Genomic DNA, 22,703 nt, shown 5'->3' on the forward strand with positions numbered 1-22,703 from the left:
AACGACTACTCACTCGACGAGCTCAAGTTTGTGAATACGTGTGTGGATGGGTCAATACAGTCCCCATCTCCACCAATAATAATAACTGGAATGGCTCCGTACTAGACTGCCCCGTGGCGTATCATTAATGTGAAGTAGCTAGGTAATCGACATGGTATTCCCCCCCCTTGGCTGAGATTTTTAATCTAGTTGTTGTCTTTATTTCTTGTCCTTACTAGTTCCTTTGTAGCCTTGAACACGTTGTCTCGTCATAGTGGAGAGAGTGTTGGGGGGGGGGGGGTCAGAACCCATCCTAGTGTCGGTTATTCTAGTAATAATACCCAGCCTGTCTTGTAAGATATGCCAGTCATATTTCGCCGAGCATGAACAAGTAGGCTTGTAGGTAGATATACGAAGCAGATATACAAAGCAGAACAGGAGAGAAAAAGGGTAAAATTCATGAAACTATGCGCCGGGAATATTGGGAAGAATCCAAGGTAAAAATAAAATATAAAATCGAAACAAGCCCCATCCATCCCTAAACCCTTGCGAGTCGGCTTTCCTTTTCTCTGCTTGCTTGCTTGCTTGCTTGCTTCTTTCCTTGAGCCATCGGTCAGGCCTGGCCCTCCCATCTTCGCTGTTTGTCATGAAAAATAAGAAAAAGGTCGGATCTCCGTTGTCCGCTCCCGGGAAACAAAACAGTTCGTGATAAGACGTGACTGACACAAACGCAAGAGTGGTCGTCCCCCTGCAAAGCCCCCGCGGGACAATCCATGGATAGATATATATGACGCAAAAGAAAAGGAGAAGAAATAGACTATAAATGGAAAGAAGATAAAAAAGGATTATACCGCCACTAAATTGTACAGAGATAGGAAAATATGAAATGGGAAAAAATGGTAATGATCTCCCCGCCATGCCATGCCTAAAAATACCCACCACCGCCACCGTCGATGGTAATAGTGGTAGGTCTAGCACCCGTCTCTCCCCGGGGAGACAGGGCAAAAAGGGTGCCGAGAAGGGAAATGGAATAAGAAGTGGAAATCGTGTGACTCCAAAAAAATAAATAAGTCGAATAAGCGGCAGAAGATGGAGGAGTTTTCGAGTCTTGGTTTCGCGTGAGCGCTTTTTTCTGTCTGTTGCGGGAGCGGTAAAAGATGTTGGCGCAACCCTCATCCAAATGGATAACGCCAATGTTGGGTATATGTAGGTCCGAATAGCAGGGGAAAAGGGGAAATGTCGTATGTTATGCTGAGGAGAAAAAAATTTCGAAATTTCTGGCGACGTGTACATGGTTCGTGTTTCAGGGGCGCACACACAGAGGGAATGGCGCGGCAGGCAGAACTGGCGTTGGCGAGAGAGAAACCCTGTTACTAGGCCAGCAGTCCAGTATCAGGGGCGTCAAATAAAACAAGCTGGGAAACGTGACTGTCGCGAGACATCAAGATCGTGTACCCCTGAATACCAAAGGGACTCGTCCAAACATGACGTCGAAAGGCCCCAAGAGACTTCGCAAGCATCGTCGGGAAAGGTCTTTCCATCCGTATTTTTGAGACGGGTTGCCTGGCCGTGCTCTGCATGCCAGCAGATGCAAAACAATTAAGAGGTGGCAAATCGCTTAATGCCACCCAAGGGCCAAAGCACGGTAGGGAGAATAAGCAACAGCACCTCCCAAAGAAAGCCAGAGCCGTTTCCTTTCCCATACCTCTGTCTTATGCCCCCAACACCGGTTCCTCCTTGATCGGCGGGGCGTTTGGCATCTCGCTGTCGCCTTCGGGGATGCGGGACAGGCCACCCATTCCATGCGCTGCGGCCTTTGCAATCTGGTTTTGGTGTATGCGCAACTTTTCAGTCAACCTAACGACAGCGAGGTACTCGTTCTGGTCCACAAACCCGCCAGCGTGCTGGATAAAAGACAAAAGCGTGTCGGCGGCCTTGCGCGCATCCTCCTGTGTCGGGGAGCTCGGTGATGAACCGACAGCGCTCGCGGTGACGGGGGTTGTAGTCGAACGCGCCGCCAGGCTACTATTACTGCTGCTGTGACGAAGCTGCGGTGACGAAACCGCATGGCTGAGATCAAAATGCGCCCCCGACGTTTCGCTCGTCGCAGATTCTAGAGCCGACGACGGCGCCGTGGCGGAAACGTGGTACTTGGGGGTTAAGGGCTCCGTAGGCTGGGACTGGTTCATGTACTCCAAATCTAAGGTGGGAAATGTCTGGCTCCGCGGCCGCTGGAAGTTTGGGTTGCCGGCCCCGGGAGGCGGAATCTGCCTATTGTCGGCCCGGAGAAACCCGCCGACATTGGGATCCGGGGAGAAGTTGAACGAGGCAGTAGGGCTCATTGCGCTCCCGCCAGAAAACGACGAGGCCCCCGTGTCGGTAAATGCGCTCGACAGGGACGTCGTGCTCTGGGAATTCGAGTGCTTATATGTACCGCCCTCGGTGGCAAAGTCCATAAAGTTGTTCAGGCTCTCCTTCTCCTCGTCGCTCCTGTTTGCTGACAAGGGCGAGGGAGAGAGGTGCCCAGACGGAGAGGCCGGAGAAATGGCGCTCGAGGGTTGCGACGCGCTCAGCGACGGCGAGCCGCGGATACTGTCGGGGATATTGGTCTCGGAGGCACGGCGCATCAGTTTCCCCGGGCCGATGCCGTGCTTCAGCATAAACTTGTCAAGCCAAGTCGAGCTGCTCATCTTGAAGAAGCTGTCGCCCGAGTTGCTCATCGTCGTCGAGAAGAGGCGCGCTTTCTCCTTGAGGTCCTCACCTGTCACGGCGATGCCCGTCTTTTGGGCATTTCGCAGGTAGTTGGACAGAGCCTTTTCAATGTCTACACCTTTCCCCTTGGTGCGCTTGATCGGGGAGCTACTCCGATCTTCCGAAGAGAGATACTTTTCCTTGTGGCGCAAGACCTTTGACACGGTGCTATGCTAGTGTTAGATGGGTTTAGATAACGGTGGTCTTGCGGCCTACCTTCTCTCGACGCCAAAGCGGGCGCCAATGTCTGTCTGCTTGGCCGTGGGGTGGTCCTCGGCATACTGGCACATGGCGCGGCGGTCGTCGTCGGTCAGCGTCTTCCTTGGCTGCGACGTCTGGATCGCGGGCAGTTTCGACGTCTTGAGCGGCGCCGAGACGGGTGGGATGGCAACCGGCGGTGCCGAGTGCGGGCTGTAGTTGTTCGGGTTGGTCAACATGCTCGGCCACGTCGCATGATGGGGCATCATCAGCATGGGCAACTGCGTGTGTGAGGCCTGGGACTGCGACATGGGCTGCGGAGGGGGCGGCATCCTGTTCAAAGACTCGGAAGGCAGTCCGTGGGTGATGGGCGGTATGTAGCCATACCCATTGCTGTAGTCGGGCATGGTGGTCTGGTGGTGATATGAGTTCATGTCTACCCAATTCTCATTGCTGTATGGATGGTCTTGGGCGATGTGGTTCTCCTGGTCCATGGCTGTCGAGCCGATGATCTGGTTATGCATGCTCACGAGAGGACTCGTCTGGCTGGAACGGGTGGGTGGTGGCGGCTTGGATCAGCACTGCACTGCACTGGCCTGGCCTGCGCGAGGGGAGCTGAGTCGTCCACACTTTGCGGTGTTGGCGATGTGCCGAGCCACTCTCACCGGGATATGCGTGTTGGCCTACTGGAGTCTAGCAGCTGTGGGGATCAGCCCTTCAGGAATGGGGTGCGCAATACCGTGCTCGCTCAGGAGACGGCTTGCATTGCATGGTACGGCAGACCAATTGTGGTTCCTCTATCGGGCATGCAGCTACGGTCTGGCCGTCGAAGAGGTCGCAAGGCTTGTTGCGTTGGGAGCCCCCTCGGGCGCTGAGCTGCAGTGTAGCTAGCTGCAGAGGCGTCTTCCGGCAGCCTTTCGGCACGCCTCTTGTCGAAAAAGAGCGGGTAGACTGCGTAGGCCGGGACTGGACAGGCTCGGCAAGCAGAAGGAGAGCGCCTCGTTGCTTCGAGATAACCGTAGCCGCCTTAGTCGGTGTTGCACCCCCCTTGGCTAGTACCAGAGCTCGTTAGGGACGCCTTCCTCGACCCTCTTCCGTCAGACCGTCTCTCGGCGGCAGCAGCAACGCGTGTCTATGGCGGGCTCGAGTCGACTCCAGGCTGCTTCGCTGCTTTGTTCGGATTCGGGAGCGACTCTATTCACGGACTGTCCCAGAGTTGCCGACCAAGACATAAAGCGACGCAGTGACCAAGGGCGCCTCTTGTCAGCACTGGAACCTGTGTAAGTGAGTCCAGGGCATCCACAGCAGGAGCAGGAGCGGTAGCAGGAGCGGTAGCAGTAGCGGTAGCGGTAGTGGCAGCGACACCAGGAGAGATCTACCAGTAGGGCGTCAGTGGGCCGCAGTGCAGTCCGACCTCTGCTGGAGCTGGGTCGAGATAAGTCAGACGCACAGAGTGCTAACCATGTAGTGGTGGAGGGTCACGTTGGGGCAGCATATGTACTATGTATGCGCGCAGGATGTTTGTATCTCCCGGCAGGGGTCCAGGGTGCGTGGGCCGGTATTGGGGGAGCCACGGGGGGAGTCGGGGGAGAGGCTTGGAAGGGGGGGGGGCCGCTTGGTGCTCAGAGCTGGGTCCTCCTCAAAGCAGGCGGACGAGGAGGATAAGACGGGGGCGACGATAGTACACACTATTCAGTACACAACATGACAGATGAAGTTGAGACTCAAGACGGCCCATGACCACTGGCCAGGTCCGAGATGGGAAACGTGTCGGGACTGGAGCGAGCCCAGCCGGGTTGCTATGGCAGTGTCCCCCAGAGCATCGACAGGCGCAGCGTAGCGTCGTCGATGGGAGGGCTGGCTCGGGCTTCTGAAAGGAAACGTCGGGGAGAGGCATGGGGACTGGCAGCGGAGGAAATCAAGAGAATCAATGCTGCTAGCGTCGTCAGAAGGAGCGCCCGAACCGACGGACAAGGACCTAGACCTGCAGACCCATGTCCCTCGATGTGCTTGCACCTATCGACATGGGGTAGGCGAGCGAGCAAAAGCAACGTTGAGCTTGGCTAACTATTTCGCAACTAGGCACGAAACAGGTAGGCTGGAGGGCTGTCCGTTTTAAAGGCGTTCCTGGACAGGCGGAAAATGTGATGGCCGACGGTATTCTCAGTCCTCAACGGCCATGTGCCGTGCTTTGCTTGTCCGCCGTAGTCGGTATAGTATTCGAGTAATGTACTCGTACCTAGGCGGCCGTCCAAGGCGTGTCAAACTGTCAAATCTAAGCGAACCATGGCAGTCGCATGGCTACACACAGGCACGCGCACGTACATCCACTAGCACACCCACGCGCACGAGAAGAAGTGCGACGCAGGTACGGAGTATGAGATACCTAGCTGCCTTTTGGTATCCGCGGAGAGCGATATGGGCACCATCGCCATGCGCCAAAAACGCGATCCGCCATTCACCCCCCGTCCCATGGCAGGCCGGCAATCGGAGCTAACGAGACGGAGGCGGTTGCTTCCTCATACATACCAAGTACAGAGCACCAGTTATGGAGGACGAGTCGATAATTCTCTCAATAATCTTACTACCTACGCAATAGTGGTAGGGTCAATGGCCACGGCAGACACGGGACACAGGCTCAGTGTGCGAATCACAGCCGCGCAACCGGTATCTTGTCGCCGTTTGGCTGCCTTTGGGTGCCCGCCCGCTGGGCCAGAGTGGGCCGGGGGTGTGGTGAGTGGTCGCTAGCTTAAGCGGCCCTCTCTGGACCCATCTTGCGCCCACGTTAATAAACTTCATCTTGGGGGTCGCCAACGGACGCCATCGACACTGCTCTACCATACAGCTGGAATTGGCCATCCCGACATGGCTGACGGATCAGATTCAGACCAGTCAGTACAAAGGCCATTGTGCCGACCGACGCACTCGAGAAATCGGGTGGGCGGCGAGTCTGAGACAAGACATGGGAACCCCAGTGGCCGTGTCTCACAGACGGTGGCTCAGCCGTCGCCTACCGCGCTGAGCGAGCCGACGATGAGGGCTGTCTCGCGGCTCCAGAGCGAGGCTGCCTAAGGCTTAAGCTTGGCGGTACTAGCCAAGCTGCCGCAAGACCCGCAACTCAACCTCTTTGAATTAAGATAGACAACGGCGGACGGCTGCGGCAAGGGGGCCCCGTTATTGTGGTCCAAAGCCAGACCAGGGAAACCCTTGAACAGCCCGAGCTGCTTGTTTCGGTTGAGCACGGGAAATACCCCTTCAAGGCCCAACCACGACTGCCGGAACCTCACCTCGCCAGTGGGCCTCGTCTATCCATACGACACGGCGAGCACCGCGGCATTCGGCGGCATGGTCGCCTCATTGTTGATTGCCGGCCGGGAAGGATCCTCTGGTCTAATGGATACTAGGTACCGAAGCGTTTTGTTCCAGGCGGCGAGAGAAAGCCGTACATATTGAAACACTGTACATGCGTAGGTATGGATATTGTACCTGGTAGCCTTGGTGGGGAGACGGCCAGACTGGGGACTGGCAGGCAGGCGCAAGGTCCAGCACGGCGGCGCGACATCTGATCGCATCGCGACGCGGCCCGCGCCAAGTTCACCTAGTCAAGCGGCCCTGAGGAGAGATCCCATCTGAATCCCGTACATTAGTCGCTTCTTTCTCCCAAGCGATCTAGGTGTCAGGCGGGGGGCCCTTGTACGTCCAAGTCGCCGACGACGACACAGGATCTAGCATCGCCTTCCTCCTCGACGGCAAGCTCTTGTCGGATGATCCGGGGAGCCGGGGGGAGGGTCTTGGTCTTGTCTTGACATCAGTCGATGTTATGTCAGCCCCCCAGTCCAGTCCCGCCTTTCAGCGGCCCAGTCCCGCCTTTCAGCAGTCCAGTCCCCAGGTACTCCGTCGGTAGGAGCTCTAATCCAGCGCCCATCGAGTTACCTACACCGGTCTTCCGCAGTCCAACCACAAGTCCACAAGACGTGCAAAAAGAAAGCCAGGTCAAGCTGCCATTGGGTATAATTTCCGGGTTGCAAGCCGATTTTGTGCGCATACTTGATTGGGCAGAATATGGCCCATTACCAACGAAGAGGCCCAAGCGCAGGGCCTCCCCCATGGCCGGACTGGCTTCTTACTGGACCATGCCTCGTAAATCCCTGACGACTCGACAAGATCCCAGAGGAAGGCGGCCTAATCGGGGGTAGCTCAACCCGGACCCGCCAATCGCGTCGAGAAATGGCCAGGCCAGGGGGGAAAGCAGCAAATTCTCGAGCACAAAAGGGACTTTTTGGACCAAAGCAGGCGAGCGCGTTGGTAAAGGAGGGGCCCGCTGCTAAGACATCCCCATCGCCCCGTGAGGATTGCCTGGACACGGTCCCATGATGAAGTCATCCATGCGAGAGAAAGCAGGACGCGAACGAACTCTCCGGTTGGGCGTGATTTAAAGCTCCTCAACGTCCCCTCTAGAGAAGCGCACAGGGAGCCAATTGACAACAGAACTCTGCCACGGAGCACTTTGGCGAAGGATTCCAATAAGACTTGGCTCCACGGCCAGTCTGCGTCGACGGACAGACAGACAGACAGACAGCACGAGTCACTACTCACGACAACCGAGACGGGAGGCGGGCGGCGAGAAACAGGAAACGGTAGCCGAGAAATCGGGGCGGGTCGTGTTCACGAGAACGAACGCTGATCTGATCTCGTAGAGCGAGCGACCTGGGAGCGACTGAAAGTGAAAGTGAAAGTGACCCAAAGTAAGGGTGAGGTTAGGTACAGTCCAGTGCTCCTACTCCGTACCTTGCTTCGTTTAGAGCTTGGGTACGGCTGAGGCACAGCAGACTCGATTTGGCGTTGTGGTGGTGGGTGTCTCTCTCGGCCAGTCGGGCAACAAGAAATGAGGCATACCGAGAACGTATGGCATCATTGGATTGGCATGGCATACCCTAAATTCAAAGGTCGGGTTCAGGTTGAGCTTCTATCCGAAAAGCCCCGGGCCCTACATGGAACCTTCCCAAGTTGCCACTCCGCGCCTTCCCGTCGTGTCTGCGGATGATGGACGTGCGTGTGGGCGACTTCAACACCTCCTCCGGGGTAATACATGTTAGCGTGGGAAGGTGGCAAAGTTAGTAATTAGCGAGATTTCCCTAGAAGATACTAATAGTAACAACGTACCAAGCTAACATGTATTTCCCCGGTAGAGGTGAAGTTGCGCGTCTGAGCCGACCCCCCACCTTCCCTTCGCATTGGGTTTCGATCTGGAAAGCGCTCCCGTTTTAGGGTGCAGGTCCAACTAAGCAGGTCCCACCACCAGCAGGTCAGTCCACCAGCCGCCCTGACATGGCTGCCGTTGCAGCGCAGCATCGCAGACATCCACAACCGTGAAGAATTGATGAAGAAAGAGCACACAGACTTGCCGTCGAGCCACTAAGGCACAACCTCGGGCATCTGTGCTTCTGATCTTAGTATCTGTTGGTTCCAGATGCAATGCCATTGACGACGGCCATCCCACAGCCCAATGGCAAATCAGCGGTCCAGGAATCGATTTGCAAACCTACCCAGTCTATTCTCTATTCTAGACGAAACAACGCGGCCGCTACTTCGCCTCTTCATGTGCAGAATAGCACCTATTACGGTCCAACCGGCCGCATGGATGGCCGAGGTCTAAGAGTTTTGTTTCTTGAGTTCAGTTCCATGAGGGCAGCTGTGTCTCGACTGTTTTTCTCGAAAGCGTCCTATTGTTTCCATGTTCTTACCCCACAAGGCAATTCCAACGCTCCTTTCTGCGCCTTGTTTCTCCTGAAATCGTTCGTTTCTTGGGCCAAGTGACTCTTGTTGGGGGGACAAAAAGCTGCCCCATTCCACATGGCGCCCTGGGTACTCCGTACCTGACCAAGGGATGTACTACATGCAGTATGCCGCCGCCTCCGCTGCCACCCTCTCCCCAAAACCAGCCTTTCACACAGACTCTCTTACCGCCGAGCAGCCCCTTGCTCCTTTTGGTTTTCGAGATGGAAAAAGGGGTCACACTCACACTCTCACAAACCCCCAGAGCGCAACGAAAACCGTAGCATGTTGCCATTTATTTGAAATAAAGACCAACAACGCCACAATCGCATTCTGGTATTGCGTGTGCCTCGCCAATTCTTGTAACAGGGTACATGCATTCACTGAACGTGCTTGGCTTCAGGCGGTTGAGAGATGGCTGTTGTTGGGGGCATGTCTAGTTAAGGAAAGATATTCATGGCTGTTGCAAATAGAGCTGTTTCGCTGCAAGGAGTAAGGAAACGGCTGCTCTCAAACCTGTTCCTGCTGCGCTGTAACAGTAATACTGCGTGTAAGCTTGACATCCGCGGACTTGCCGCACGTCTACACACACACACACACGAACACATACACCAGGTAAAGACCGAGAGGCACAGACACACACATAGGTACACAGACACGGAAATACAGGAATACCTGAGGCGCATACATACAGTCCGCTCACTGGTGGAGGGACGTGGGTTTTGTTTCTGCCGACCCAGGTTTCCGAAAAACCAGCATGGATGCCGCCCGCCCTATTCACGATGCACGCCGATGTGGTATCCGGACTTATAATGGGTGGGGGTTGCTTCTGCAATAGCAACGCCAGGACCAAAGCTCAGATGCCCGTCTATACTTAAGGTACCTCCTACCTTGGTAACCGTCCAAGATGGGCATGCCGACGAGCAACCCCCACCGGCAAGAAAAGGGAGCAGTCATATTTCACATGAACCTGCCTCTGATGTGTATGCAAATACAAAGAGGAAAAAAAGAATTAGCCCCCTATACACACCCGCCCGCGGCACGCACGAGCCGGGAGGATAGGGGCACTCACCAGAACAATAAGCCCCCCTCCCATACTACGGTCTGTTCTATATCAATCCATCTTATTACACGTATTAAGGTGTTGATGTTCTCTCTTTGTGATGCCGTTAAGCGCTGATGAACACGAAGAAGAGAAAACAGACGAAATAAAAGGAGAGGAAAAAGGAGACACCCGGAAAGGGGCAGGCCACCACAACCACACACACGTGCTTACTAAGCAATAAGGGGAGAACCCAAACTCCCCCCTTTCATCCTCCCCACCCCTCTGTTCCTACTTGCCAGATCTCAAATTCACTGCACCACATAGGTCATTTTCACATGATACTACGCTTTGTTTTGCTCTACTTCCTTGTCTTTCCGCAGAATCCGAACCCGAAATCTGACATAGGTAGCACCCGCGCCACCGCGAGCAGAGAGCCAGGCTCTGCATGGATGGCATGGCACAACGGCACCTCGGCGTAGGTACTATACACATTCACACATTTACGCACATATATATATATAGTTCTACATATATTATACATGGACACGTAGAAGCAGAAGAAATCACACAGACAGTTCGCTAGGAAGGGCAAGGCAGTTCAACAAAACTACGGCAGCTCAGAGTTTTTCTTTGGAACCTCCCAAGGTTCTGGAAAACCGACTATGCGCCGCGTTTACCTGCCTATCTACCTTCGTACCTACTGGGTAAAGTATATGCAGCCAACAAACTGAGGTTGGTAGGTACCTAGCTATGGTTGACGCTAGGCTCGCGGTGGTTCGGTCTAGATAAGCCTGCCAAAACACTCAGTTGGTCACTTGGTGGGTGGTTTTTCTTTCCAAATGAGCCCATTGCATTTCGAGCGAGTTAAGAAAAAAAAGGGGATGGGAAGAGAAAATGTAACTTCGCATGAATGCCCCCATTGCTTGCCTGTCCATCGTCATGTTACGAGTCGTAAACAAACTGAACAGAACTGGAACTGTTTGCTTGGTTTGCCGTGCCGACAACGAACTCCCCTCTCCCCATGGGATTATCCCCTTGCGGCTCGTACATAGGGTTAGGGTGAACGTAGAGCGAGGAAGGAAGGCAGTTGCAAAAAGGTTGACAAATGGTGCCAAATTGTTTGTATTTAGTGCGTGAATTGGGTAAACGTGCGTAGGACCCGGCATAGATGTTTGCCTTGTCAGGTGTATATGTGTATTTACCGTGCAGCAACAACACAGGACCGACCGCTTCAATCCTGCATCCAGTTGGAGGATTCCACCATGGCAAATTCGTGGCGAGGCCAAAATAAACGGCGAACATGGCTGACGCTAAACATCCGATAGCAGGTACTGCCCTGTAGATTCCACAGTCCTCGTCCTCGCCCCGATGCGGCCCCGGGTATCAAACACACCAGAGACTGATCTTCGCTGCCGTGGCCTTGCCGTAAACCCCGAAAGGAGCAGACTGCCCGGTTTAAAACTTACCAACGCAGTTCATGGCCCCTGCTTGGCCGATGAGGGCCAAGCTGGGCCGGAGCATTTCGCTCACGTCCTCCTTGGCTTGACCAGCTCGCCACATCGCGGGCATCCCCCCATATCAAATGATAGAACGCGGCTTGGCTCATTATCGTTTGACGATTGTGACTATTATGCCGCCGGAGTCAGTAACACGATGGCAGGATCGTGTAAAAGGAGCAGCGGGTTCTGTTCAACATACCAATGTCTTCGTCGGCTAGCACGTGGCTTAGACCCACACGTTGCGGCTGGTGCTTGACCGACTTGCCGTAAACAATTGCAGACTTGAAATTATCAACGATGGTTCGGTGAATGGCATTGCACTGTAGTTATTTCAATGCGTCAGTCCCAGCGCTTAACTGCTAAGTGGCCACAGGGGGGGTATGGGCGGGCAGAACTCACAAAGTCTTCAACAGTAGATTTGTTCGAACGGAGCACGACGGGGGCCGAGTAATCAGGCATCTTTCCTTTGGGTTTTGTGTAGACCCTGACTAAATTTAAGTGGTCCCACCTGTCACAAGCCGACATTAGTTATAAGTCAGGCGGGAGCTAGTGTGTACGAGCTTGGAAGAAATTCAACACAAATAACAGCATGAACTTACATGGACTCCATCAGCTCATCCAAGTTCCACCCGTGTTCGGAACTTATGGGCACCGAATTAGGAATTCGGTATAGCAGGTCTAGCTCCTCGATACTGATGCTGTCAATCTTGTTGAGAACATAGACCACAGGAATGTAGCTGCGGCTCTTGGCTTCCAGAATGTCAATCAGATCGTCGATGGTGGCATCGCACCGGATTGCAATATCAGCCGAGTTGATCTTGTACCTAACAGACACGTCAAAGAATCAGCACCTGCGACACAGAACGGCGGCTCTAGGGGGTACTGACTCGCTCATAACAGCGCGGATCTCGTCCGTATCGATATGGGTCAGTGGGACGGTATGGGTGATGTTTAGGCCGCCCTTGTCTTTCTTCCTGAAGGTGATATTGGGCGGCTGCTTGTTGATGCGGATGCCGAAGCCCTCGAGTTCCGACTCGATGACGCGCTTGTCTGTGAGGGGCTTGTTGACGTCGAGGACGATGAAGATCAAGTGGCAAGTCTTGGCGACGGCGATAACCTGGCGACCTCGTCCGCGTCCGTCCTTTGCGCCTTCGATAATGCCGGGCAGATCAATCATCTGCAGTGGGGCGCCTAAATGCAGACACGGTGGATTAGAACAGAGCCGGACCCGGAACACACACCCTTAACCCTCAAGAAAGCAGTGTTGGCGTACGCACCGTTGTAGACGACCTGGCCGGGCACACTCGTGAGAGTCGTGAATTCGTATGCGGCGGCTTCGGAGTGCTGGCCTGTGAGCTTGCTCATGAGAGTGCTCTTGCCCACCGAGGGGAAGCCGATAAAGCCAATACTAGCAACACCGGTCCTGGCGACATCGAAACCCGCGCCGCCGCCGCCACCGCTGCTCGATGGAGTGAGAAGCTCGCGCTTGAGCTTGGCGAGTTTTGCTTTGAGCTGGCCGAGATGGTACGATGTGGCCTTGTTTTTTTGAGTCCGAGCCATCTGCGCAGCGCAGTCAGTCTCGGCTGGAGCACCATGGCAGGCGTCGCATGATCTAAGTATAGCCACTACTTACTTCGGTCTCGATCTCTTTGATCTAGAGGTTGGGTAGTGAGCGCGCACAGGTTAGCCTGGGTTCCCTCCTTGGAGCTTCTTTCGTCCTGGCCTGGCCAGTCTGGCAACATACCTTTTCCACCGTGGTCGACATGTTTGCGGTGTTGGATTCGCCTCTAGTTTTGGTCTATGCCTGTCTGTCTGTACGCCGAGCGCGACAAGTAGATGCCGATACTTGGGAATACGGCGGCGCTCGATCGGTCGTGTTGTGGTCGGTCGGTGAAGTGCGGTGCAGGTGCGGTGCAGGTGCGGTGCGTGGGAATTTTGATGGTGGGGCAAAAATGGCGGGCGAATTAAGTTAGGGAGGCTAATGCACCCTAGCCCCCCGGCCTCGGCCTGGACCGCCTGATGTCATGCCCTGGCCTCGGGCGCCACTCGGCACGTCAACGGCCAGCCTAGACAACGGCGTTCCCTTGCCTTCTTGATATGTTCATATGGTGGTCATTTAGAGCGTACAATAGAGATGTATATATGTAAGAGGGCACCTATGTACGTATACTCTTTAGAGAGATTTATGTCTGGTCGCGTCTGTTCCGCCTGCCCGCCTGAGCCAAAGCCCGCCAAACTCCTCGGCCAGGTCGTCCCTTCCGGATCTCACCCCCCTGACCCCTCCCCAAACAAACAAAATCGCTACATACCAAAGTATAGCTGGCTACCATGACATGAACATTGCACTCTCAGCACGACAAACCTCTTTACAAATCAAGGGTATCTCCCGGAACCCTGTCAGAAGAGCCCCAAGGCAATCATCCAGGAAGAACAGAAATGAAAAGAAAACAAAGAAAACGAAGAGAACAAGTACCCGAACCAAAAAAAAAAACCCCCCCAGTTCAACCTTTTCACCGTCTCGTGTCAAGCAAAGTAGATGTTGCCAATCCCTAAAGGCACCCCTTCTATGGCTGTTTTGTTCGCTGCCTCGCCTAGATAATGATAAAAGGAAATCGTCCAACATGAGAGTGATAGAGTCGTCATCTTTAATTAGGAGAGTCAAGGAGAGACGACTGGAGTGATTAGTCCGTGCCGCCATTGACCATCCTCTGAGCGCCGTCGACCAATGGCCGGGCTTGCGCAGGGCCAGGTTCCGAGGACGGCGAGATGGGATGGTTATCGCGGTTCGACCCGCTGCCGATGCCGTTTGTTGTCGCCGCACCTACGAGCGTCGACGGGCCTAGGCCGTTGACGCTCGCCGCCATCACACGAGATGATGCGCTAAGGGGCGATGAGTGGACCCCGTTGGGCAGGAGTGGCGATTCGCCCTCGCTCGCTAGGTCCTCGAGCCCCTGCTCCTTACAGAGCTTGCTATATGCAGGGTCGTCCATCTCCACCGCCACGAGACCGCGCCGCGGAACCCGCTTCTCCGGGAACGGCGATATGCTCACGGCAGCGAGACCTGGCTGATCTTCCGACACAAGCTCACCGTTGACGAAATGCTTGCTGCTCGGCGCGAATCCGTAGAATCGGTTCGCATCTGGGTCGCTCTTCCACTTTTGCGGCACCCACTTGCCGAGTTGCGCATCCGTCTCGGGCAGCTCGCGGTAGGCCATTGTAAGCCTTATGTTATGGAGATGGTGTATTGCTGGAATGATGTACATAAAGTCGGACGCCTGGGATAAATGTTAGACTGTGCCTTGGCCAAGAAAATGACAACGCGGGTGGCAATGCAGGCCTCGCTTACTTTGACAAAGAACATGTCCATTGCAGCAAACTTCTCCCATGCCTCTCCTCGGAGTCTCTCTATGATGCGATAACTCATTCGGCCGGGGTCTTCGTTGCCGTAGTAATCTGGGAGCTGCTTTCCCAGCTCATAGAGGCTCGGTGTTGTAAGCGCGTATCGGTCTGACTCAAGTCGCCAAATAATGCGTTTCGCCAGAGGAGACACGGGTATCCGGGTCCAGGCAGTGTCTGTAGCCATGTTAATGATGTGTCTAGGGCTTTCACGGGTTGGCAGCGAAACTTACATCGCGAGAGTTTCAAGTCTTTCTCTCCGAGAAGGAGTGCGACCTGCGTGTTGAGCAGCCATTGTTCTCTGCCATCAGGGGTACCGCTGGCCTCGGGGCGGATGCAGTCGTATCGGACTCCCTGCGTGCTGCTGAACTTCTCGGCCACCTCTGGTACTTTGGGGTTAACGGAGCCGTCGAGCCACCGCAGGAGTGGAGGAAGCTTGGCTAGGCGGATACGTTCCTGCTCAAGACGTATTCGCCGTTGCTCGGCCTCCCTGGCGACGCGTTCCGCCTCTCTTACGGCGCGTCGGCGTTCCATTTCCTCTCGAAGGGCCCGTTCCTTGCGTTCAGCCTCCTTACGCTCTTCTTCTTCGCGCTTGCGCTGAGCTTCTTCGGCGGCCTCGCGCTCAAGCTGTTCTTTCCGCAGCCTCTCTTCATCTTCTCGCTTCTTTCTCTCCTCTTCCTCTCTCTTCCTCTTCGCTTCCTTCTCTTTCCGCTCTCTTTCCTCCTCGAGTCGCTTCTTTTCTTCTTCCTCTTGTCGGCGCCTCTCTTCCTCCTCGCGCTGCTTGTGCTCTTCTTGCTCGCGCTGTTCTCGTTGCTTTCGTTCTTCTTCTTCTTTTTGTTTGCGCACATCTTCCTCCTTTCGTTTCTGCTCTTCCTCTTCTCGTCGTTTAGCTTCGGCCTCGGCGCGACGTTTGGCTTCTTCTTCGGCGCGGTGGTTAACTTCTTCGGCCAGACGCTTGGCCTCTTCCTCGACGCGAAGTCTTTCCTTCTCCTTCTCCCTATCCTCCTCTTCCTTGCGCTTCCGCTCTTGTTCTTCTTTTCTCTTCACCTCCCGGGTCTGTGCGTCCGCCTCGGCTTGCTGCTTCTTTTTCTTCTCCTCCTCGTCCTTCTCTTTATGAAGCGAAGCGCGAGCGTCGGACGCATCGGCCTTAGGTTGGTCCGCATCGGGCATTTCTACGTCTAGCTCCTCGGACTTGACATGGATACTGTTTTCTGAGGAGATAGACTTGCCCGATTCGCGCCGGCTCTGGTCCCCTGGCGTCTCTGCCTTCTTTGTTTTTGGGATTGGCCTGCGATCTTCCACATCCCGGCTCCGAGACCCGATCCGAAGTCCTGAACCGGCGGCAGACCCTGATTCTCGGGGCGTGCTCGCTTTGAGGAGTCGCTCGTCAGACGAGCCCGGTTTCAGACGCCGCTCCTTGCCCTCAACATCAAGTCGCCTCCTCTTGGCGGGAGCTTCGGCGCCGTCTTTTTCTGTTGACCCGGGGATCGGAGGCGTTGCGCTGGACCGGGGGCGTTTGCCGGGGCTTTCGCCAGAGATGGATAGCCTGTCACGGGATTCATCCCTCTTAAGGGCCTTCGTCCGGTCGTGATACTTTTCCGTCTTCTGTGTCTTCTCTGCCTTCTCACCCTCATCCCGAGGACTAGACGGCTCCTTCATGGAGGAGGCATTGGACGTCATGCTGGCGCGCCTGTTCTTGTCCCGCTCCCCCTTTAGCTCCCGCCCAGAAACTAGCTTTCGCCGAGGCTTGATTGCCTCGCCTTCCGACGAAGCTGCCGCGAGATCAGACTCGGCACGTTTTGCCTTAGCTGTAGGTTTCCCCGCTGGCGAAGCTTCGCGGTCGGAAATAGCAATTGTGGGTACCCGGTCTTCCTTCTTGGGTCTACCGGGGCCTCGCTTGGGTGAAGCCTGGTCTTCTGGTTGGGCTGTGAAGGAGTTAGATCGCCGCTTTTCCTTGGGACTGGCCAATACTTTTCCGGGCCCCAACTTCTTAGGTTCTCGGGCCGGGCTCGAAGCTTTTCTCTTGTGGGACTTGGACGTTTCGTCCTTCGACTCGGCCCGAATCCGCCGGGATTCTCGCTCCTGCTCTCGCCTATTAGGTGATTTATTTTTGGAGCCGTCCTTGTGCGATTTTCTAAATCCATCATAGGCATTTTTCAGCATCTGCTCCTCCTCAATCCAGTTCGGTCCCCGACGTCGCCGGGCAAGCTCGTAGTACGTCTCCCCTTTGTAGCGGCGCGTGGGATCGAAGCTGTTCTGGTCTAGAAGCAGTCTGATGACCTTGATGTTTTCCTGGCCGATTGCAGCTAGCATCGGGGTCGAAAAGTCGTTACCCGCGAGGGGCGTAGGATCGGGATTTGCCCGTCCCAAGGCTAACAGCAGCTGCATGACGATTTCATGACCCCCGCGAGCGGCTGCAATCATTGATTCTGGATCGTCAAACTTGTCTCTGACCTGAAGAATGCGCGTAACAGTCTCCTCGTCTCCCCGAGCAGCGGCTTGGCGAAGCGTTTTATCGTCCATGGGCATGTATAGCAGGTGATTGCTCGTCTTGTTTGACCGTACGGTTCCCGCCCTCCGCCCACTGGCAGCGTGGATGGAACCTGCAGCGCCTGGCGACTGCCTGGGACTATCAGGTCCATGGGAAGAACGAGCATCGGTGTGATCAAACTGGTGGTCCTCCGAAGTCCGCCGGCGTTCCCCCATCCGCTGCTTGGCATCTTCTAGAGCACGTTTGATCTCTTCAGCATTCTCTTCGTCACCTACCCGATCCATTGGCTCTTGCCCATATGCGTTGGTCTTGCGCGGGTTGACACCAGCGGCAAGGAGTATCTTGACGACCTCGAGGTGGCCATTCTCGACAGCATCAAGGAGGGGCGTGTCTTTATCGTTGTTGACGCAGTCAAGATTGCAACCGGCCGCTACGAGAAGCTTAACTATATCATCAAAACCATTGAGTGCTGAGATCTGGAGCGGCGTGTTCCCCGCATAGTCGGCGACGTTGATGTCCTCTGGACGTTCCTGTAGCCTTGTCTTTGCTATCTCGTACTCACCCTTGGCACACGCCCTGGCAAGGAAAGTCTGGCCATGTGCATCCAGGTGTTTCTTGTGCGGAGCCATCTTGGCTGGCGAAATGTTGGAGTCTGCTGTGGCCGGCGTGGTGAGGCTGCGCAGCTTAGAGCTGCGCGGATGCGGGCTGCCGCTCGCCGAAGACTCGTCCGAATGATAGTCGGTCGACTGGAGCGGCGCCGGGACACGCTTCTTCTTGTGGCTCAATCCGTTAGTTGATTGGCCGGGAAGTTGAGTTGAAACGCTACGGCGGTGAGCTCGAGGTTGGGGAGAAATAGACCTGGTCCGCGTCGAGGGGTGCGACTCGGTGTGTGCTTTTGCGGGATGGTGCTGTTTTCGCGATGCATCGAGGCCCGAGCCCGAAGTGCGCTGGCGGCGGACCTTGCGGCTCTCGGCCTCGTCTTCAGACTCGGCCCTCGGCGCCTTCCGTTTGTGAGGCACCAACTTGTCAAGCGACTTGGCCTTGTCTTTGACGGTCGACGAGTTCCTGGGCGATTCCACCTGCGCCGTCTCTGAGTCGGACTTTGATTGCGCGTTGGAGGAGCGCCGACGACGCTGAGGCGGAGAAGCCGGCGCGGAGCTCAAGCCGCTCGACCCGTCCTTGTTTTTGGACTTTTCGGGTGCCTTCTTCTTCTTTGCCCCAAGGGGGCCCGGCCCGTCATTTGGGCCATTATTGCCAGCGACCGACACGGTCTTGTCGGGCCGCTCAGCGCGATGGGCTCTGTCGACGTCGCGGTCCTGCTTCCCGTTAGAGTGCTGCTTCCGAGCGGGCGGCGTAGAGGATATGTCCTCGCCGTCGCTCTTGTCCTCGTGCTTGATGATCTTGCGCACTTTGGACGGCGAGTGGCCGTCCTTGCCGGGCAAGACGATGGTCTCAGCGTCGGAATTCCCTTCTGCGGCGCCATCTTCATCAGGGGCATTTGATGCAGGCGCGCCCGGCCTAGTGTCCCTGCTTGGGGATTCAGGTTTTAGATTGGCGGGCGACTTGATCACGGCGGGGGGCTTGGGCTGATCGGAATCGATGCCAGTCCGCTTGGGAGAAGCAGCAGGCTTCGTGGAGGCGGGCTCGACAGCATTCTGCGCATCCATGTCATCTAATTCAAAGACAAACCACCGTCTTGCACCATCCTGGTCGCTGCTTTGGCTGGGGCTCGACAACGCACACACAGAGGCAGCGATGCGTTTGGCGATTGAATCAAGTCGCGGGACACGATGCGCTAGATAGCCCCGGTGCGAGTGTGGTGTGGAAGGAGCGGAATCGATCGACGGCGAGCCGACTCAAAACCTGCACAGCCGCCCCGTGAGGTGTCCAGAGAGAATGCCCAGGCAGGCGCACGCGAGAGGAACAGTGAGTGGATGGAGGCGTCCAGGCGCACGAGCAGAGACGAGCGCAGCGGAAGACAGGCGTCGAAAAAGTGAACAAAAGCAGGGCGAAATGGCCGCACGACTCGCTAGACTAGATAGCGATACAAGCGGTCGATAGAGATGAAAGCGGATTGCCGATTGTCGATAAAAGCGTGTTTCTTTGCGAAGGGGGCGTTAGGAACAATAGTGCAGTAAGTATCCAACCTTGTATTTGGCTGAACGCAAATGGGAAGCAGGGGAACTTGGAGATTCCCAGATCAAAGTCTGATCGCCACAGCCGCTGATTGGCTGGTTTGTCCACGGCGGGCGAGACAACCCCCCTCAGCGCGCGGCGCTCACCAAATCCAACACCAGCCGGCGGCGGTCGAAAGAGCGGGAGGCGGACACGCCCAGGCTGCGCAGGCAGTTTGCTGCATTGGCCCGCCGCCGCATGTCGTCGTTTCGATGACTCCTTTTCTCTTTTCCATCGACAAGGCTCTCCTCCATTTCTCCTCCCACACCAAAAAAAAGCATTTCTTTTTAATTCATTTTCGTATAATTAATCCACAACGTGCAGAACTACTGTTGCCCCTCGTTTTACACTACAGCTGCAGCCTCCCCTTCTCCTTTCCTTCCCTCCCCCCCTCGTCTTCTGGCGGGCTTTCCATTCCATCTGGCTCGGTCCAGCTTGGTTGTGCATATGTAGTTGCGACAGTGGACAGATTGAAGCAAGGTTTCCCAAGGTTTCATAGCACACATTAACAGCACAGCGCCCCAACCTAAGGTTAACCAAATGGACACCTCGCACTCCACCTCACTTCCCTTGCTCCTTCCTTCTTCCGTTCTCTGCGGAGCTCCATGCTAGGCCCATGCTTTCAATGGCCTCAACGGCCTGCGCTCCCTTTTCGGCCCGCCTTGTTCCCAGTTTCCGTCCCCAGGTCAGGCCCACCACCTGACCCTTTCACCTTTTCCACTTTGGAGGCCGCAAACTGGCCCGTCCAATGTTGACTGTTTCCTCAACGCTAGCTGCTCCATGTTGCCGCTCCGCAGCCGCAGATTATTAGAGCCGCTGCCTAGAACCTGCCTGCTACCTCTGGTCTGCTGCGCCTTTCTCGCCGCCGGCTGCGGCTGCGAAATGCTCTGAGCGAACCAACAAAGGACACTGAGCGCAGTACAGTCAGTACCTGCCCAGCCAGGCCAAGCCAGCATCATCCCCGGAATCGAATTGCGCGTACAGTACATAGACTTTGCCGTGTGCTCCTTGCCTCCCCATGATGGAGCTTCCTTCGTCGTTAGAGAGCTGCCGGATCGCAGCGCTGCCGCCATCGGCCTACTACATTCCCAACTTCCTCAGCGAAGAAGAGGAGCGGGCAATCTTGCAAAAGGTAAAGTAATGCTCGCTAACCCCGTCTCGCCTCCACATCTAATTCCATGATGGGCAAAAAGGTTGAGACGGCACCCAAGGCGCGATGGCGTCAACTGACGCACCGACGCCTTCAAACTTGGCCTTCCGATCTCGTCAAAGACACGCTCCTCGATTCCCGACCGCTCCCCGATTGGCTTGAGGAACCCGTCGTCTCCCGCCTCTTGTCCATTTCCGTCGCGGATGGCGAGGCGAACCTATTTGCATCTAGCCCTCATAGCCGGCCCAACCATGTCCTGATCAACGAATACCCCCCGAATACGGGCATCATGCCGCATAAGGATGGCGCCGCATATCATCCTGTGGTTTGTACAGTGAGTCTCGGTTCTAGCATATGCCTCAACCTCTATAAGAGCAAGGAAGACGGCGCGATCGAGCCTGAGCCTACGTGGAGAATCTTGCAAGAGCCCCGAAGCCTTCTTATCACGACGGCCGAGCTCTATTCGGAATACCTGCATGGAATAGAGCCTATTTCGGAAGACGTAGACATTACGGAGCATTCGATAGCGAACTGGACTCTTTTGCGTTCGCCTTCGTTGTACGAGGATGGGCGCCACGAGCGGCAGACGCGCATCAGCCTCACCTATCGTGACGTTTTGAAGGTGTCCAAGCTTGGTGGCAAGCTAGGGCCCATGTTTAAACGCCCGTGATGGGGCTACAGTCTCAGAACAAAAAGGGTATCATGTTCCATTTCCCTGCGACCGCCCCGGCCCCGAACTTCTCGCCATACCACTTGTGAGTTCCCGATGCTGTGGCCCCGAGGTTGATTGCCACAAACAACAGAGCGCACAACAGTGTTTTGTTACACAACTGGCCGGGCGGAGCCGTGACGACGGCTAGTGAGAGATAGACGAGACACTCGCAGGTGTAGTGCGGACAAATCAGATGCCGAAAGAGCCCCTCGTCTGGGAGCGAATACTTCTTCAGCCCTGCAAGGTACTTGTGACACCTGTATTGGTTGACCCAGGCAAATAGGAATATCGGGGTGGCAAACAGAATTTTGAACAGAGTTGCCGTGTTATCTATGTCCCCGGGCCGCCTGTCCAAGATGGATTCTGTACCGTGTCAACTAGGCCAGGCCACGTAAATCTGCGGCTGGAGGGCTCTTACTCGATCCGTCGACCCATATGGACACGCTGATGCATAGATAGAAGCAGAGTCCCAGAACCCAGTGAACAAACCAAATTGTGGATTTTGACGGCTTGATGATAGTTGCGTGCTCGAACACGCGCCTGCTTGCCTGCAGGAACATGATAACCCAAGCCACTGCCACCTGTCCCAAGGCTGCGGGTGGCCTTGACTCGGCCGCCACCTGGCGCGCTGCAATGTGGTCCAAGAGACGTCCCTGGGTGAGGTACTGGACAAGCCAGAAGAGAGAGCAGCCGAGTGAAGCCATGTAAAAGGCCACAAACCAAGAGTGCGGGACTTGCCCCCAAGACGAAACGGCCGCGACCAGCGAGAGCAGTCGGTCACGGCTCGGCGAGGTTTGGGAGGCAGGTGTCCCGGCCTGCTGCTGTCCTTGTTGATGTTGGCCTTCTCGCTGCTGCTGCTGTTTATTATTATGAGCCTTGCGCGCCCCGTAGTCCATTAGCAGCGTCCTCGCCTCGACGGGCGCTGCTACTACCACCGCCACACCGCCCGCCGCACCGAGGAAGAAGGCTTGGCACCACTGCGAGGGCTGGACGGCGGCTAAGGTCGCAACCGTCTCGTGGGCGAACTGAGGCCATGCCATGCTGGTTGTTGATTGCTGGTTGCCCTCTCCGTCAAGCTGAACCTAAACCTAGCTGCGTGCGGGGCGGAGGACGTGATGTTGTAATCTGTCCAGCTTGAGCAAGACCAAACCAAACCCAGAGTCCTAGGGTCCCGGACCAAAACACCACGCTCTCCCGAGTCCCAATGAATGAATGAATGCTTGTTCGTACAGTGTCGGATTGTAGAGAGATATCCGTAAAGAGAGGGAGAGATTTAAAGTTCGAGCCCAGGCTTTGGCCACCATTGCATGGCATGCATGCCCCTTGCTTTGGGGGGGGGAAAGCGGATGGGATGGGTCTCACAATTTTTTTTTCCATCCTTACTTTTTTTTTTCTGGTTCCACTGTCCCGGTATCCGCTGAGGGTGCGCACGGGCCAACCTACACTGCCTATATAACAATCTCTGCCCGCCCGCCCTTTCACTTTTTCCCTTTTTTCTTCATGTCGACAATACTTCAGTAAGCCACCCCCCA

At 55.6% G+C, this 22,703-nt stretch overlaps 6 protein-coding genes across 6 annotated transcripts; 1 reads left to right on the top strand and 5 right to left on the bottom strand.

Moving 5' to 3' along the window:
- Window positions 1-221: 221 nt before the first annotated feature.
- B0T26DRAFT_216369 (uncharacterized protein) lies at window positions 222-1,482 on the bottom strand. The gene has a single exon (XM_060433817.1). It carries the CDS (start codon window positions 1,270-1,272, stop codon window positions 445-447), a length of 828 nt encoding a protein of 275 aa, XP_060298303.1. The 5' UTR covers window positions 1,273-1,482; the 3' UTR covers window positions 222-444.
- A 1,339-nt stretch (window positions 1,483-2,821) lies between these two features.
- Window positions 2,822-3,575, bottom strand: B0T26DRAFT_216358 (uncharacterized protein). Its single transcript, XM_060433816.1, has one exon. It carries the CDS (start codon window positions 3,450-3,452, stop codon window positions 2,943-2,945), a length of 510 nt encoding a protein of 169 aa, XP_060298304.1. The 5' UTR covers window positions 3,453-3,575; the 3' UTR covers window positions 2,822-2,942.
- A 7,815-nt stretch (window positions 3,576-11,390) lies between these two features.
- B0T26DRAFT_641968 (P-loop containing nucleoside triphosphate hydrolase protein) lies at window positions 11,391-12,807 on the bottom strand (the record flags this gene model as incomplete). The annotated part of the gene is made up of 5 exons (XM_060437398.1): window positions 11,391-11,567; window positions 11,647-11,755; window positions 11,847-12,071; window positions 12,135-12,438; window positions 12,525-12,807. 5 exons carry the CDS (start codon window positions 12,805-12,807, stop codon window positions 11,391-11,393), a joined length of 1,098 nt encoding a protein of 365 aa, XP_060298305.1.
- Window positions 12,808-13,928: 1,121 nt separating this feature from the next.
- Window positions 13,929-18,801, bottom strand: B0T26DRAFT_739637 (uncharacterized protein; the record flags this gene model as incomplete). The annotated part of the gene is made up of 15 exons (XM_060443737.1): window positions 13,929-14,522; window positions 14,594-14,820; window positions 14,877-15,182; window positions 15,219-15,456; window positions 15,490-15,540; window positions 15,583-15,789; window positions 15,820-15,912; window positions 15,946-16,013; window positions 16,053-16,084; window positions 16,124-16,189; window positions 16,238-16,285; window positions 16,319-16,446; window positions 16,507-16,568; window positions 16,605-18,127; window positions 18,158-18,801. The coding sequence occupies 15 exons, from the start codon at window positions 18,799-18,801 to the stop codon at window positions 13,929-13,931; spliced, it is 4,287 nt and encodes a 1,428-aa protein (XP_060298306.1).
- Window positions 18,802-20,330: 1,529 nt separating this feature from the next.
- Window positions 20,331-21,129, top strand: B0T26DRAFT_749794 (uncharacterized protein; the record flags this gene model as incomplete). Its single annotated transcript, XM_060445149.1, has 2 exons — window positions 20,331-20,441; window positions 20,503-21,129. The coding sequence occupies 2 exons, from the start codon at window positions 20,331-20,333 to the stop codon at window positions 21,127-21,129; spliced, it is 738 nt and encodes a 245-aa protein (XP_060298307.1).
- A 13-nt stretch (window positions 21,130-21,142) lies between these two features.
- B0T26DRAFT_640833 (uncharacterized protein) lies at window positions 21,143-22,211 on the bottom strand (the record flags this gene model as incomplete). Its single annotated transcript, XM_060437271.1, has 2 exons — window positions 21,143-21,501; window positions 21,590-22,211. The coding sequence occupies 2 exons, from the start codon at window positions 22,209-22,211 to the stop codon at window positions 21,143-21,145; spliced, it is 981 nt and encodes a 326-aa protein (XP_060298308.1).
- Window positions 22,212-22,703: the final 492 nt, after the last annotated feature.

Source organism: Lasiosphaeria miniovina (genome assembly GCF_030549165.1).
Source record: "Lasiosphaeria miniovina strain SMH2392-1A chromosome Unknown B0T26scaffold_3, whole genome shotgun sequence".
Classification (NCBI taxonomy): domain Eukaryota; kingdom Fungi; phylum Ascomycota; class Sordariomycetes; order Sordariales; family Lasiosphaeriaceae; genus Lasiosphaeria; species Lasiosphaeria miniovina.

Excerpts from the sequence above, each read along its gene's own strand:
- B0T26DRAFT_216358 (XM_060433816.1), bottom strand. The coding sequence starts at position 3,452 with ATGCATAACCAGATCATCGGCTCGACAGCCATGGACCAGGAGAACCAC.
- B0T26DRAFT_216369 (XM_060433817.1), bottom strand. The coding sequence starts at position 1,272 with ATGTACACGTCGCCAGAAATTTCGAAATTTTTTTCTCCTCAGCATAAC.